Genomic DNA, 12,251 nt, shown 5'->3' with positions numbered 1-12,251 from the left:
AGCTGCTCTTTATGAAATTAAATCCTTACACCATTAGCCAAAATCTTGAGATTTCCACAGTTTGTTCGTAATAGCTCTTTCAAATTGCGTTTTTTTTTTTTTTTTTTTTTTTTTTTAATTTAGCTGTATGCTTAATTCATAAAGGCCAAAAATAATTCTTCCTCCACCCTATCCCACCCCAATAAAACTCAACTTTTTGAATTAATGATGTTTCACTTAAGTATTTTGATTTTTCTTTCGTTTTGATAAATACTTATGATAATACCGTTTGGTGATAAATACTTGTCATGTATGTAGCTCCTGAACATATTGATTCATATGATAGCTTGAATCATTCTAAATATACCTTCAAAATTCCAGAGCTGTATCTGTATTTTTTATTAAGTTATTTAACAAATTTGCGCATGACAGGTGAGTAAACAATGTTGCCGTGCTCACTTTTCACGTTTTTTTCTTAGAAAGGAATTGTATAATAATTGAATTTCAAGACACATTTAGTATTTAAATCTTTTAATTAATCATTTAAACAAATTTAAGGGAGAAATTTTCCGATTTCGCCGTATTTAAAATATGAAATGTTCTTCATAAGAAGGATTAAATTTTAACTCACGTTTTTATTTACGTTTTAATCATGTTCAACATATGGCTTTTAAAATTGATAAAGGTTTAAATATTCTTGTGCGTGTCTTAGTTGCAGAACTATATATGAAATAAGTCCTGTATTTATTTTTTTAAAATAACTGATTAAATTTTAGGAAATTCCTGCTTTTTTTTAAATACTCTTATTATACACAATAGTTTATTTTCCCAGTTTGTTGCTATTTTTTTTGCTTAGTAGTTTAAAATAAGATTATTTTGTAATTTAAATCTATTCTATGAATTTTATGCAATGTTTTTGGGAGGATGGAAACTTTAAATTGGCATTTCTCTATGTTTTTTTTTTTTTTTTTTTTTTTTTTCATATAGAATTTTTTGAAACCTTAAGGCTTTTTAATAACTGAAATAGAAGGATTAAATTTTTTATGAATGTTCCGAAATACATGCTTTGTAAAAATATATATGAAATTAACTCGAATGTATGTAGTAATTTTCAAAAAATTTAAAACTCCAAATTAATGAAATTGTGAGTCTTTTTTTCGGTGTCTAACAAAAAAAATTAAAAAATAAATATCAGCGATAGAAAAGAAACCCATCACGTTTTTAGTAATATATTATGAGAGATAACGGGAAAAAATTGGTTAAAAAATGCATATTTAAAAAAAAACTTTAAAGCTTTTTTTAAAAAATCAAAAAATTTTAACAATTTACATTTTAAAAACATTTTACAATGAATCCAAAACTTTTTTCCGTTATAGCTGTAATATTAATTTACACAAAATACGATTATAATCCAACTTCAAATGTTAAAAATTTTAAAAAAATTTTAGATCTACCATATTGCTTTAAAGACATGTTCAAAACCTTCGACACCTGTACAAAATTTATTTCTTTTGATATTACTTGCATATAAGCGATCAAGTTCATCATATGTGATATAAAGACTGGCTTTTTGAATTGTCTGTTAACATCTACAGTGCATGTGCTGCCAAAGCCAATTCATTACTTAGTTCAGACATAATGCAATAAAAATCAAAACTAAGTGAATATATCGATCACCATTCAGCATATAGTTGTGCAAAACCGAAACAACTAGAGTTTCTAAAAATGCTGTGCCACACATTTATATATAAAAGAAGTGGCAATTATGGCGTACTAAAAATAGATCTTACCGCTCTAAAAGTTATCGCTTTGAAAATTAATATTTCTATCTCAATTAAAACAGTATTCGTCCATCCAAATTATATTTGTCATGGGAAGAGAATTTGATTTTATCTAAATTAGTATCCAACTGTACAATTCTAGACAACAATCCTTAGATTCCATGAATGCTATATGAGTGCCTGTTAGTACATTGAAATATTCTCTATACAATGTTTTTGAAATGTTATGTTCTAGACTGACTATTCGTATGATAACAAGATGGTAACTTGAAAAGTATGTCACCTCCTCTCTGGGAAAATAAGGATCTTGTAGTTCATAATTGTTGCTAAACTTTTCTGTAAGCATACTTTCTAGGAAGATACCGGGAATTCTGAATACAAAATTTGTATTCTTCGACAACAAGATCAGCATTATGTTTTTTTATAGCATGAATCGTCAGCATTTCCAAACGTTCCTTGAAAAACGTTTAAAAATTGCACAATTGTGAGCAAGTAATTTTATTTTCTTGTTAGGCATTCCGAAACTTTTCTGAAATATCTTAAATGTTCAATTCGTCTTCCGTTCTTTATAAAGTTGAAGTTGGAACTGTCGACCAATTAAAGTGAACATTATGCGCGATTAGAAGATTTCTTTCAAGTGGCAATAATTAGATAATGTACCACAAGATAAAAGTTTCATATGGCAGTTTAATAATTTTGTATAGCTGAAACAAATATTATTATATAATTTGTGGTAAGCCCCTCTTAATTTATAAATAAGTATATATCTGCAGATTTTTTAAATAGAAATGTGAAACCTTTCACTAATTTTTCTACACAATGGGTGACGTATGAAAATTATTTTTTTACTGTCATACCCCATAGAAGCGATTTGAAACAATAATTATTTTATTTAATGAAACTTTGTAATTGGAAATAATGTCTAGGCAATATTTTGGGAAATAAAAGCAAGTTCCACTTTTTTTTGGGACTCCATGCATATGCTTTAAAAAAAATGATTCGTCATAAGTCCGGTGCTTTCGTTTATCTTCTTATAGACATATGCTGGATTACTGAGGGACAACGATATTTTCAGAATGTAGTGAATGGATTGATTTAATTAAATTTTAATTCCAAATGAGGTGAATGTTAGAAATATGAGAAAAAAAAATCCTTCCAACAATCAAAAATATTTATAATAATGGATTATAAATGGAATATTGAATTTATTTAACATGAAAAAATCTACTTCTTTAAGATATTATAAATGTGATTTTAAAATCTGTCTTTAAGAAACATATTTCATTGCAGGCCATTTAAATTCCCTTATTTTTTTATCTCTCTTATTTTAAGCTTTGAGTTTGATTTCCTTGTATTTCAGCAAGCTTCCTCTTATTGTATTTTTCAGAGTCATCACAAATTATTCGAAGCCGTTGGGGGAAGAATGGAGGCGTCAGCGAGGGATTCGCTCGTGAAAATTGGAAGGCGAGGTCGGCCACCCAAGAATAACAACGACTCGCGACAAAAGGTATATGAATTGGTTTGCTCTCATTTGGATTTTATTGTTGTTTGGCTCGCACCCTTTTTCTCAACTAATATAAGGTTAAATGTGATGAATAAGATATCAGTCGATAGAAAAATTTTGTGACAAAACATAATTGGCTTATGTTAAAGCACATTTTCATTTTCAAATTTAAAAAGAAAAAATCGTGGTCTAGCGATAAATGAGCTCAAGGACAGTAGAGCGCTTCGTAGAGGCGAGATATCTTTAGCTCAGAGACCCACCTTCTTTAAGTAAATGCGAGTCTTCCAATCGCAAGCTGGAAGAAAGAAATTTCTGAAATATTTAGTAATACATGCTCAAGACAATAAGCTTAAAAAAATGTTGTCTTTCCCGATACAAAATATATACAAAGCTGCTCTAGAAACGATAAACATATTTTATCTGGAAATCTATTAATCGAGTCATCAACAATGACAGAATCAGAACGCCTGTTAGTGGTAATGGTTTTGTGATATTTAACAGAGGAATCTGGCCATGAAACTTGAAATTAAAGAAGCTTCATACTTAGTGAATAACATGAAAATAAATGAGAAAGCATTCGTATCTGAATTGCAGCTACTAAGAGTGATATATTGCGTGTTACTCTTACTTTATTATCCTCGAGTGACATGAAGAATAGATGGAAACTAATGCCGATCAAGCAAGTTGTATTAACTTTTCCCACTCTTCTACTCCCAAAAGAATATTAGTTTTATTAGTCGTAAATTGCATCTTTTTTTATTTTTTTTTTATTTTCAAAACAGTATGTTGTTTCAAATGTCATAGGTATAGGCACATGAAAACTAGCTGTCGCGCTCTGCCTAGTTCTGTCGGCAATGTTCTAATCTAGTCCATATTGATATTCATTGCACGAAACTCAAAAAAAAGTTGTCAACTACAACGGCAGTCATCCTGATTATCCTAAATAGGATTTTAACTGGAAGATTGGAAGGAAAATCCAGATTATCAAAATATTCTGGAATATATCTTTTACAAAAATAAATAAATAAAATGTTGAAAATTGAATGCGAAAAGAAAAGTATTTCGTACTGGGAAGTAGCATCTTGTTTGTTTGGGGTTATAAGAAATGTATTTGAATCCACAAATCTCTTCCAAATTGAAAAATTGTGCACTATAAAAGAAACAATATGGCCTCTAGAGCATCCAGCGGAGTTCTATCTTGAACTATGTGCCATTTGCCTATTAAGTAACATATTTACCGGCAGTTTCTGCCTGAATGCAACTAAAAGTACTGACACAGTTTGCTTTCTATACCTTTTATTTAAAGAATATATTGAATCATGACATCTTTATCAAACAGTAACAGTTAAACATCTGCCGGGCGGTTTCTTTCTCTTAGGCATTTTAAATGGCCGTAACTCTATTTGCAGTAATGTTCATGTAAATGCACGAGGAAAACTCCATTTACCTCAAAACATTTTTGAGTTTTCTTTCTCACAATCAGGCAGATCGACTGATAGACTGTCGTAATGTCAAAAATATGTCTTTCGGACTCAGTACGATCTGAAATGGAAAGTTTCCACAAAATCTCGAGTTTATTCATTCATTTGACGATTACTGATCTGTACTTCGTATACCATAAAGTAACGAGTGGGTGTGATATCCCAAAACTTTCTCGTATACTCTCTACTAAAGACATTCTCCCAGAGAACCTCTTTCATGGACTGCGTACATCTATACTTATATATAAAGCTCAATGTGTGTGTGTGTGTGTGTGTGTGTGTGTGTGTGTGTGTGTGTGTGTGTGTGTGTGTGTGTGTGTGTTGGCGCTTTACAGAAAAGACCATTTGATCTACAGCTACCAAATTTGGTACGTGTATACCTTGGAGGTCGGGAATGTGCACCTGGGGTCTCTTTTTTTGAAATTTTAATTAGAATTTTAATTATTAATTAAAAACTAACTTTCCCGCCAAAAAAATCCTTTCATTTTCCCCACCGCCAAATAAGTTTTTTTTTTTTTCCCCAATGAGCAATGAGGCTAGGGCTAACATTTTTCGGCCAATTATTTCAAACGATTCTGTTTATTTTCTTAATGTTTTATGCATTTAAAATTAAACATTGTTAATGAATCGATCTTTCAGATTCAGTCGGAAGTACTTTTGAATTAAAATAAAACAGATGAAAGGAAATTAAAAATTTCTAATCTACATAGCGTGCCCCCAACTGGCGTAGAAAAATTCACGCATTTGCGTTACCGTAACTGGCATTGAAAATTCACGCATGCGCATTATATTCTGATTGTTTACATTTCAACAGAAGCGGACTCGATTTAAACTATTTTTAAGTTAGTTGTATGCTTTTGTAATTAAATTGTATTTATGTTAGTTTAAGTTCATCGTTTTTGAAGTAATTATTTTAACCTGTTTTCGACCGATTATTTTAAACGATTCGGTTTATTTTCTTAGTGTTTGATGCATTTAAAATTAAACATTGTTAATTAATATACCTGCTTAGGATGAATCTGAAACAATTTTGTTGACAAATTCTTGATATATTACATAAATTAAGAAAGATATTCTTTAGTGCTCATAAGGTTTAAATGCTCAGTGACTCTGTTTTCAGCAGTCATATTATAAAAAAAAATGCTTTGTTTCAGTAAAAAATATTATTATATTAATTGCAGATTAATCATTTCCACTTTAATTTAAAGCATAAATTCTACGGGAGCTAACAGAAAATTGGAGAGATACAGATTACGTTATGACTGAAAGCCTTTATAATATTCTGAGTGAATTGAAATTTGAAGTTTTAAAATAATGAAGAAGCTATTAAAGTAGGAATTACATAAAATAGTTAATTATTAAAATTTTAACGAGCATTAAGATTGGCGAACCGGCTGGTCGCCAAAGGAGGCTAGTTAGTAATGAAATGGGGAGAATTTAACATTTTCCCCCCTGGGTTTGTAATGATTTATATCTTTTAGTACAGTCATGCAATAACATAAATCATTTTAAAATTTTAATTAAAATAAGACTACTAAGGTGACTGACAGGTATGTCAGACCAGATCCTCTATCCTGTGAGTCATGTTTAATAAAATATTTTCGAGACATCAATATTTTAAATAAAAAAGTTTGACTCATTTGCGACAGAAAATTATTGAGTTATGAAAATTGGAATATCTGTAATTAACCGCTCCTTAAACTATCTTGAAGAAAATGCGCTAATAAACGTTTGGAGTTTCTCCGAGGCTAACTATCTAAAATAATAATATTCAACACTTTGTAATTCGATCATATTTATTCAGGGCCTTCCAGAGGGAATCTAAATTCTAACTTGCATTTACTACTTTTTTAATTCACCACGAAATTACGATTGTTCACACTGTTAATTTGATAGATAATCTACTTTTATGAAATTGTAGTCTTGATATAACAGTGATATTCCATGCCTTTAATATTCTCTTGGTATTCTTTTTTTTTTTTTCTTCTTTTTTTTTTACCTTGCAAGATGACGATATGACTGAAGTAGTGGATGTTTGTTGGATAAATGACGAGAACTATCATCACTTCGAGTTTATTCAGCGATGCTTCAAAAGGTCGGGGTACTCGTATACGCGGTGTCTTCTTAAAAAAAAAAGAAGAGGTGACAGATCCATCTTAAATAGGATTCATTTGAGATACAATAAAAATTCTGTAAACTTCTGTCCTTGATAGTGGCTATCCCTCTCAATAATTAATATTTTTCGAAGTTACAGCAGAAAAACGCCAACATTTCGCTTAGTTTTTAGCTGCAATTCTAATTAAAACTTCAAGAAGAATTGCGAAGTGCATATTGCAACTTCAAAAGTATATGTGTGCGAATTTGACAGCTCTAGAGCAAACTGCCAGTCTTGTCGAGTACCAATGCACACCACACGCATATAATCATCTTTATTTTATAGTAGTGATTGGACTCGGTCATTTTTATCATGAATGTTAATGAAAAAAATAACTTCTAATGATAATAGTTTAATAGTCATAATGGTTTGCTTACATCTTTCGATTTTATGTTTTTAAGTGTTTGTTTATATATATATATATATATATATATATATATATATATATATGCTACATTTGTGCACCGGAAGATCGTAAGTGCGGCGAACAGTCAATGCATTTTTTTTTTAATTCTGTGTGTAATTTCAGCTACTGTGTGAATGAGGGCGCTAAATATACATCTTACGATCATGTACACATGTACCATTTCAGCATCAGCGTTCTGTTCCTTTCCCTACGCCAAAACTGACACTGTAGATTCTAGCGTAGAGAGATTTTTAGCAGTTATTGGTAGTCGACTTTAGAAAATAGTTTTTTTTTTTTTTTTTCGATAAAGGAGGGGTGGGGGAGAAACACCCGGATTTCCATTTTCTGATGGTTTCTTTCAGATTTACATCGAAGGAGATAATCTCACTGATTTAGGGGATGATGATATCATCTTCTGTGGAAGTGTTCCGCCAGCGCCCACCGTTGCAAACCTATTGTGTGACATTTCTAATTTCCATGGCAATAGCCGTAGTCGTTCCCGCCGCAGAAGCGCAAGCTTCAAACTATAAGTAAGTGAATAATTCTTTATTGATATCTTTATTTTTTAATAGCAAATCAAAAGGAATCGTTAAGATGAATAAATATATGCATGCCTGCTCATTAATATAATGCGCATCAACAAAGAATAATCCCTTCCCTTTGTTAATTGTGCATTCACTTTAAGCGTTTAAACTTTTAATTGCGTATTTAATCTTTCTTGAGACAATTCATGGCAGAATCCAATCGTAAATTGTAAAAACAAACAAATACAATATTGAAATGTTTTACAAGTATCGAAACCACCTTTGCCAACCAGACCGGAACACGCATTTAATTGAGTTAAATCGTAGCTTGGAATTTATGTCCAAAGAAAGCATCTTCTATTAAATCTTAACATTGGCAATAGCACACGACTGAATATTTGGGTCGAGGAGAGGGATATTAGCATTGTAATAAAAATTAATTGTTGCAAATTGTATATTACATTAAAAAATTATTAAAAATAAAGAAACCATTGTAGAGAAATGAAATTATTATTATTATCAAGGTAATTTTTTTGAGTTCTAAGATAATGCAGAAAATATTTTTACGCGGTACTAGTTTTGGATGACATACTCATCCATTTCCATTGATATATCATAGTGATTATTGTTTATCTGGACCTATTTTAGTAAACTTATTTTCGCTCTACATTGAATACGCATATTTCATAATTTACTTTACGTCCTCTTTTCTTTTAGTAAATAAAATTTTTTGGTGAATCCTGTCAAGAGTATTTCTAGCATTTTGAGCTTCATTAATTAGGGAAGCACTGAATCAATTACAGGGGTAGAAACGTTCGGTGAAGCAGTCTGAAGCTTCCGTACAGTGAATTGTTTATATTTCACTTTGCCATTCAACAATCTGTAATAAGAGAGATTTTTGTGCTATGTGCATTAGTGTTATATATATATATATATATTGTAGGAAGAATAAAAGAGTTTTTTTTGTAAAGATGGTCCGAACTGAATCTGGTATTAAGCATTTTCTTGCAGGGAATTTTCAGTAATGTTGCTAAAGTTCTATATCGATACCGATCAATTGATACCGAGAAACAAAGAATGAATAAAAACAGAAAAGTTTTTAACCTCTTGAACTGTTAATTCCTTCAAAATCTCTATTCAGAGGACACATTTATTTTGGACATGTATATAAGACCAAAAATGACACCTTAGATCATTCACTATCCAATGGATCTTTGTCTTTCAAATGAATTGTCATTTTCACTTAAAAAGATTTTTAAGTATCGAAAATTCTGTAATGCAATGCACGATACATTATCTCAGTACAAAAAGTTAAAATTATATTTTAATGAGTTTACTAAAAAATAGGAAATATTTTTAATATCAAAACAAAGTCGTTTTATTTAAATTAAATTTTAATTACAATCAAATTTAATGAATGAATTCAACTTTATCTAAAAAGAAAAGTTGTAAAATGTTAAGAAGATTACTAAATACATCCAACATGAAGTGGGAGTGATGGAATATCCAAATCTAAATTATGCATTATTAAAATTTGCTTTGAATAGCGTTGCTTCCTTATTCGTACTCTCCCATTCTTAAGTCATTAATAATCAAGAACTATTGGCTAATCTATTTGTTTTAATTTTGCAGAAATATTTTAGAGTCCTTGTAAGAAAGAAACTGCTGTAATAAACAGAAAATGCCTGAAAAAGAGCTTCTGTCACTTATTTGAAGACTCTCCTAAATTTAAATAATAAAATCTCTTGCAAAAATGATTTGTCTGCTTTTATATGCTATGTGCAAAGTTTTTTTTTTTTTTTTTCTTGTGTGACATTTCGAAAGCAAATACAAATTTCTTTTGAAATTAAAGGGAATAAATTCGAAGGAAATTCCAATCATTGTGGATTTATTATTTTTAGAATTCATTATAACAGAGCACAATAAGTAATATCATTGCTGTACGTATATGTACGAAACGATAGATATAAAGCATTTAAAAATATTGTTTTAAAATAATATCTTTAAAAAGGTATCATAAGAAGGAAAAAAATTCTATGTTAAATAAAACTGTTATAATTGACGATTTTTTTTTTTTTTTTTTTCAAATCGTATTAAATTAGTTTTTCTGTAATAATATACTCCGCAGTTATTGAAGAAAAACGCTACTATTTGATTCATTTTTAGTAAAAAATGAATTGCATTTTTAAAATCTCCATCTTTATTGAGAAGTAATCACTTTTGAATCTGATCATTCGATTTGCACTTTAGGAAATTTTAAAGATTTTAATGAAGCACATGCCATTCTCTGGCTTGACGAACATACTTATCATCGTTTTTGAATCGATGCTATTTGCTTTTGTTCATTTTGTTTGTTTATTTTGATGTTGTATATAGCATCTTAAATATTTATAAAACTTAGAAAGGGTATTGGAATGAGCATGGTTGTGACAACCTTGCCATTGATTCTAAATTGGAGGATTCTAAAATTGGAGGTCTGGAGTCTTTATTCAACAAATGATGTTGGAAATACTTATATTCCAAAACTTATTTTTTCGACAATCTTTTTTTTTTTTTTTTCAAAAATCGCTCTTAAATAATTAATTAAGCAAACGGGTTTGGTCCCCATACAATTTTCTAGTACACTCACTGATAATGCTGTTATGCCAAAGAATGCCTTGCATGGCATTATTGTGCAATAATCAGTAAATATTAAACTTTAGCATGAATTTAGCATTTTTACTAAATCTGTCGTGTGATCTTTGGCAATGAACCCCTGACATGCGGTCAATGACATCCGAAAATCGTATTTGCTTTTTCTTTAATGGATATAAACCAAAATTTGATTTAAAAAAATACATTTGTAATCAAAAGAATAACATACCAAATTTGATATATTTATGTCATCACGTTTTTGTGCTATCTCTATTACATACTTCTAAAAATACTCACCGACAAACGGTCAACTCCTTTTGCCAGACATTGGATAGGTGTCTACACTATAGATGTTAAATCTGCGCTCTGAATATTTTATCCGTCTAACTCTCTTCGTTTTCTAATTCCCGATTCACTTGTATTTTAACAGCTGAACTGACAGACTTCTTCTGAATATATTTTGCTCAAAACTGGATGGAAATCTTCAAATGTGGTGTAAAGACCGGACGGCATCCGTCTCTCCTAAAGCATTTTTGAGTTATCTTTATCATAGACAGACAGACATAATACCAAAAATATGTTGTTCGAACTCGTGGAGGTCTAAAACGTGGAAATTCGTCAAAATCTCGAGTTTGAATTTTTTGAAGGAGGCAATACTTTTTCTGTACTTAATTTGCGATAAAGTAACAAAGCAACATATCCAACCTTTATTCAAGCTGGAAAATAAAATCGACATTTGTAGCATATATGCATATAGCGTTAGAAAAAAACCCGACTTAAAAGTTACAACAGCTGTTTTGGATTAAGTTTGATAAGAAAAAGTGTTGAAAAAATGATCCATTGATACAGAATTATAAATACCTGACTTGGTACTTTCAGTGCATATTCAAGTCATAATAATGTATCAAAACTTTAAACTCTTATTAACACCTTCAAACAGATTGCAGCAATTTTTAGAACACTTTTATTAATGTACTATGAATATTATTTTTTAAAATTATTTTGTACTCTATAATTTTTTATTTATAATTCAGTATTAAAAATATTATGAGCTCTTGAATCATTTTTTCTCTAAATATTAGATGACGTAGTTTGTTTGGAATAAAAAAAATTACTGAAATGAATCGATTGGCTGATAAGTAGGGGGAGTGCACATTCCTAAGATTCTAAATTGTCGCTTAACAGTTTTTGGCGACACTACAGTTATGAATAAACAGTTTAATTCACAATCAGTTATCAAAGCGTATCTCAATTACAGCTATGGATCATCGCCTGATAACCTAAGACAATCCAAGTAATTTTTGATTCCTAATTTTTACTGAAAAAAAAAGCGTGTGCCCCAATTAAAACATATCCAGATTTTCATTTACCCAACTAGTACTTTAGGCCAGTGAGTACTAGTACCTAGGTTTGCTACTAGACTTTAAAATCCCTTGATATCCAAATGAAAACAAATTAACGGTCAGGCATTACTTCAACCTTTCAAACTTATTCATTCGATTAGCATTATTCTATGAATCTCCCATTTGGAGGTCAGTAGCCATCTTGGGGATAAAAAATTGCAAATATTTCAAAAACAGCAGGTATAATACGAATTGTAAATGGCCTATGTTATGTCAAATGTAAGATAATAATTATAAAGATATAAAAATCTTAAAATACAACTTGTTTGGATCATATCAATGACAATTCATCCCAATTTTCCCCAAAACTGCCTCAGATTCTTAACAAGCTTTTTCAGCGTATCCTTTCTTACGAATGTTGCCATCTCAATCTACTAAAATGAT

General features: G+C 30.1%; 1 protein-coding gene across 1 annotated transcript in view; it reads left to right on the top strand.

Moving 5' to 3' along the window:
* The window catches only part of LOC129972361 (polyhomeotic-proximal chromatin protein-like), a 48,328-nt gene extending 38,741 nt beyond the window's left edge, over window positions 1-9,587 (top strand). The window contains exons 13-15 of the mRNA XM_056086478.1: window positions 3,148-3,267; window positions 7,669-7,836; window positions 9,463-9,587. Coding sequence (XP_055942453.1) covers window positions 3,148-3,267; window positions 7,669-7,836 — 288 coding nt within the window. The 3' untranslated portion in view covers window positions 9,463-9,587. The remainder of the gene's footprint in view (window positions 1-3,147; window positions 3,268-7,668; window positions 7,837-9,462) is intronic.
* Window positions 9,588-12,251: the final 2,664 nt, after the last annotated feature.

This window comes from Argiope bruennichi, chromosome 6, assembly GCF_947563725.1.
Source record: "Argiope bruennichi chromosome 6, qqArgBrue1.1, whole genome shotgun sequence".
In the NCBI taxonomy this organism is placed as follows: domain Eukaryota; kingdom Metazoa; phylum Arthropoda; class Arachnida; order Araneae; family Araneidae; genus Argiope; species Argiope bruennichi.
This window is presented reverse-complemented; position numbering and strand designations above follow the sequence as displayed.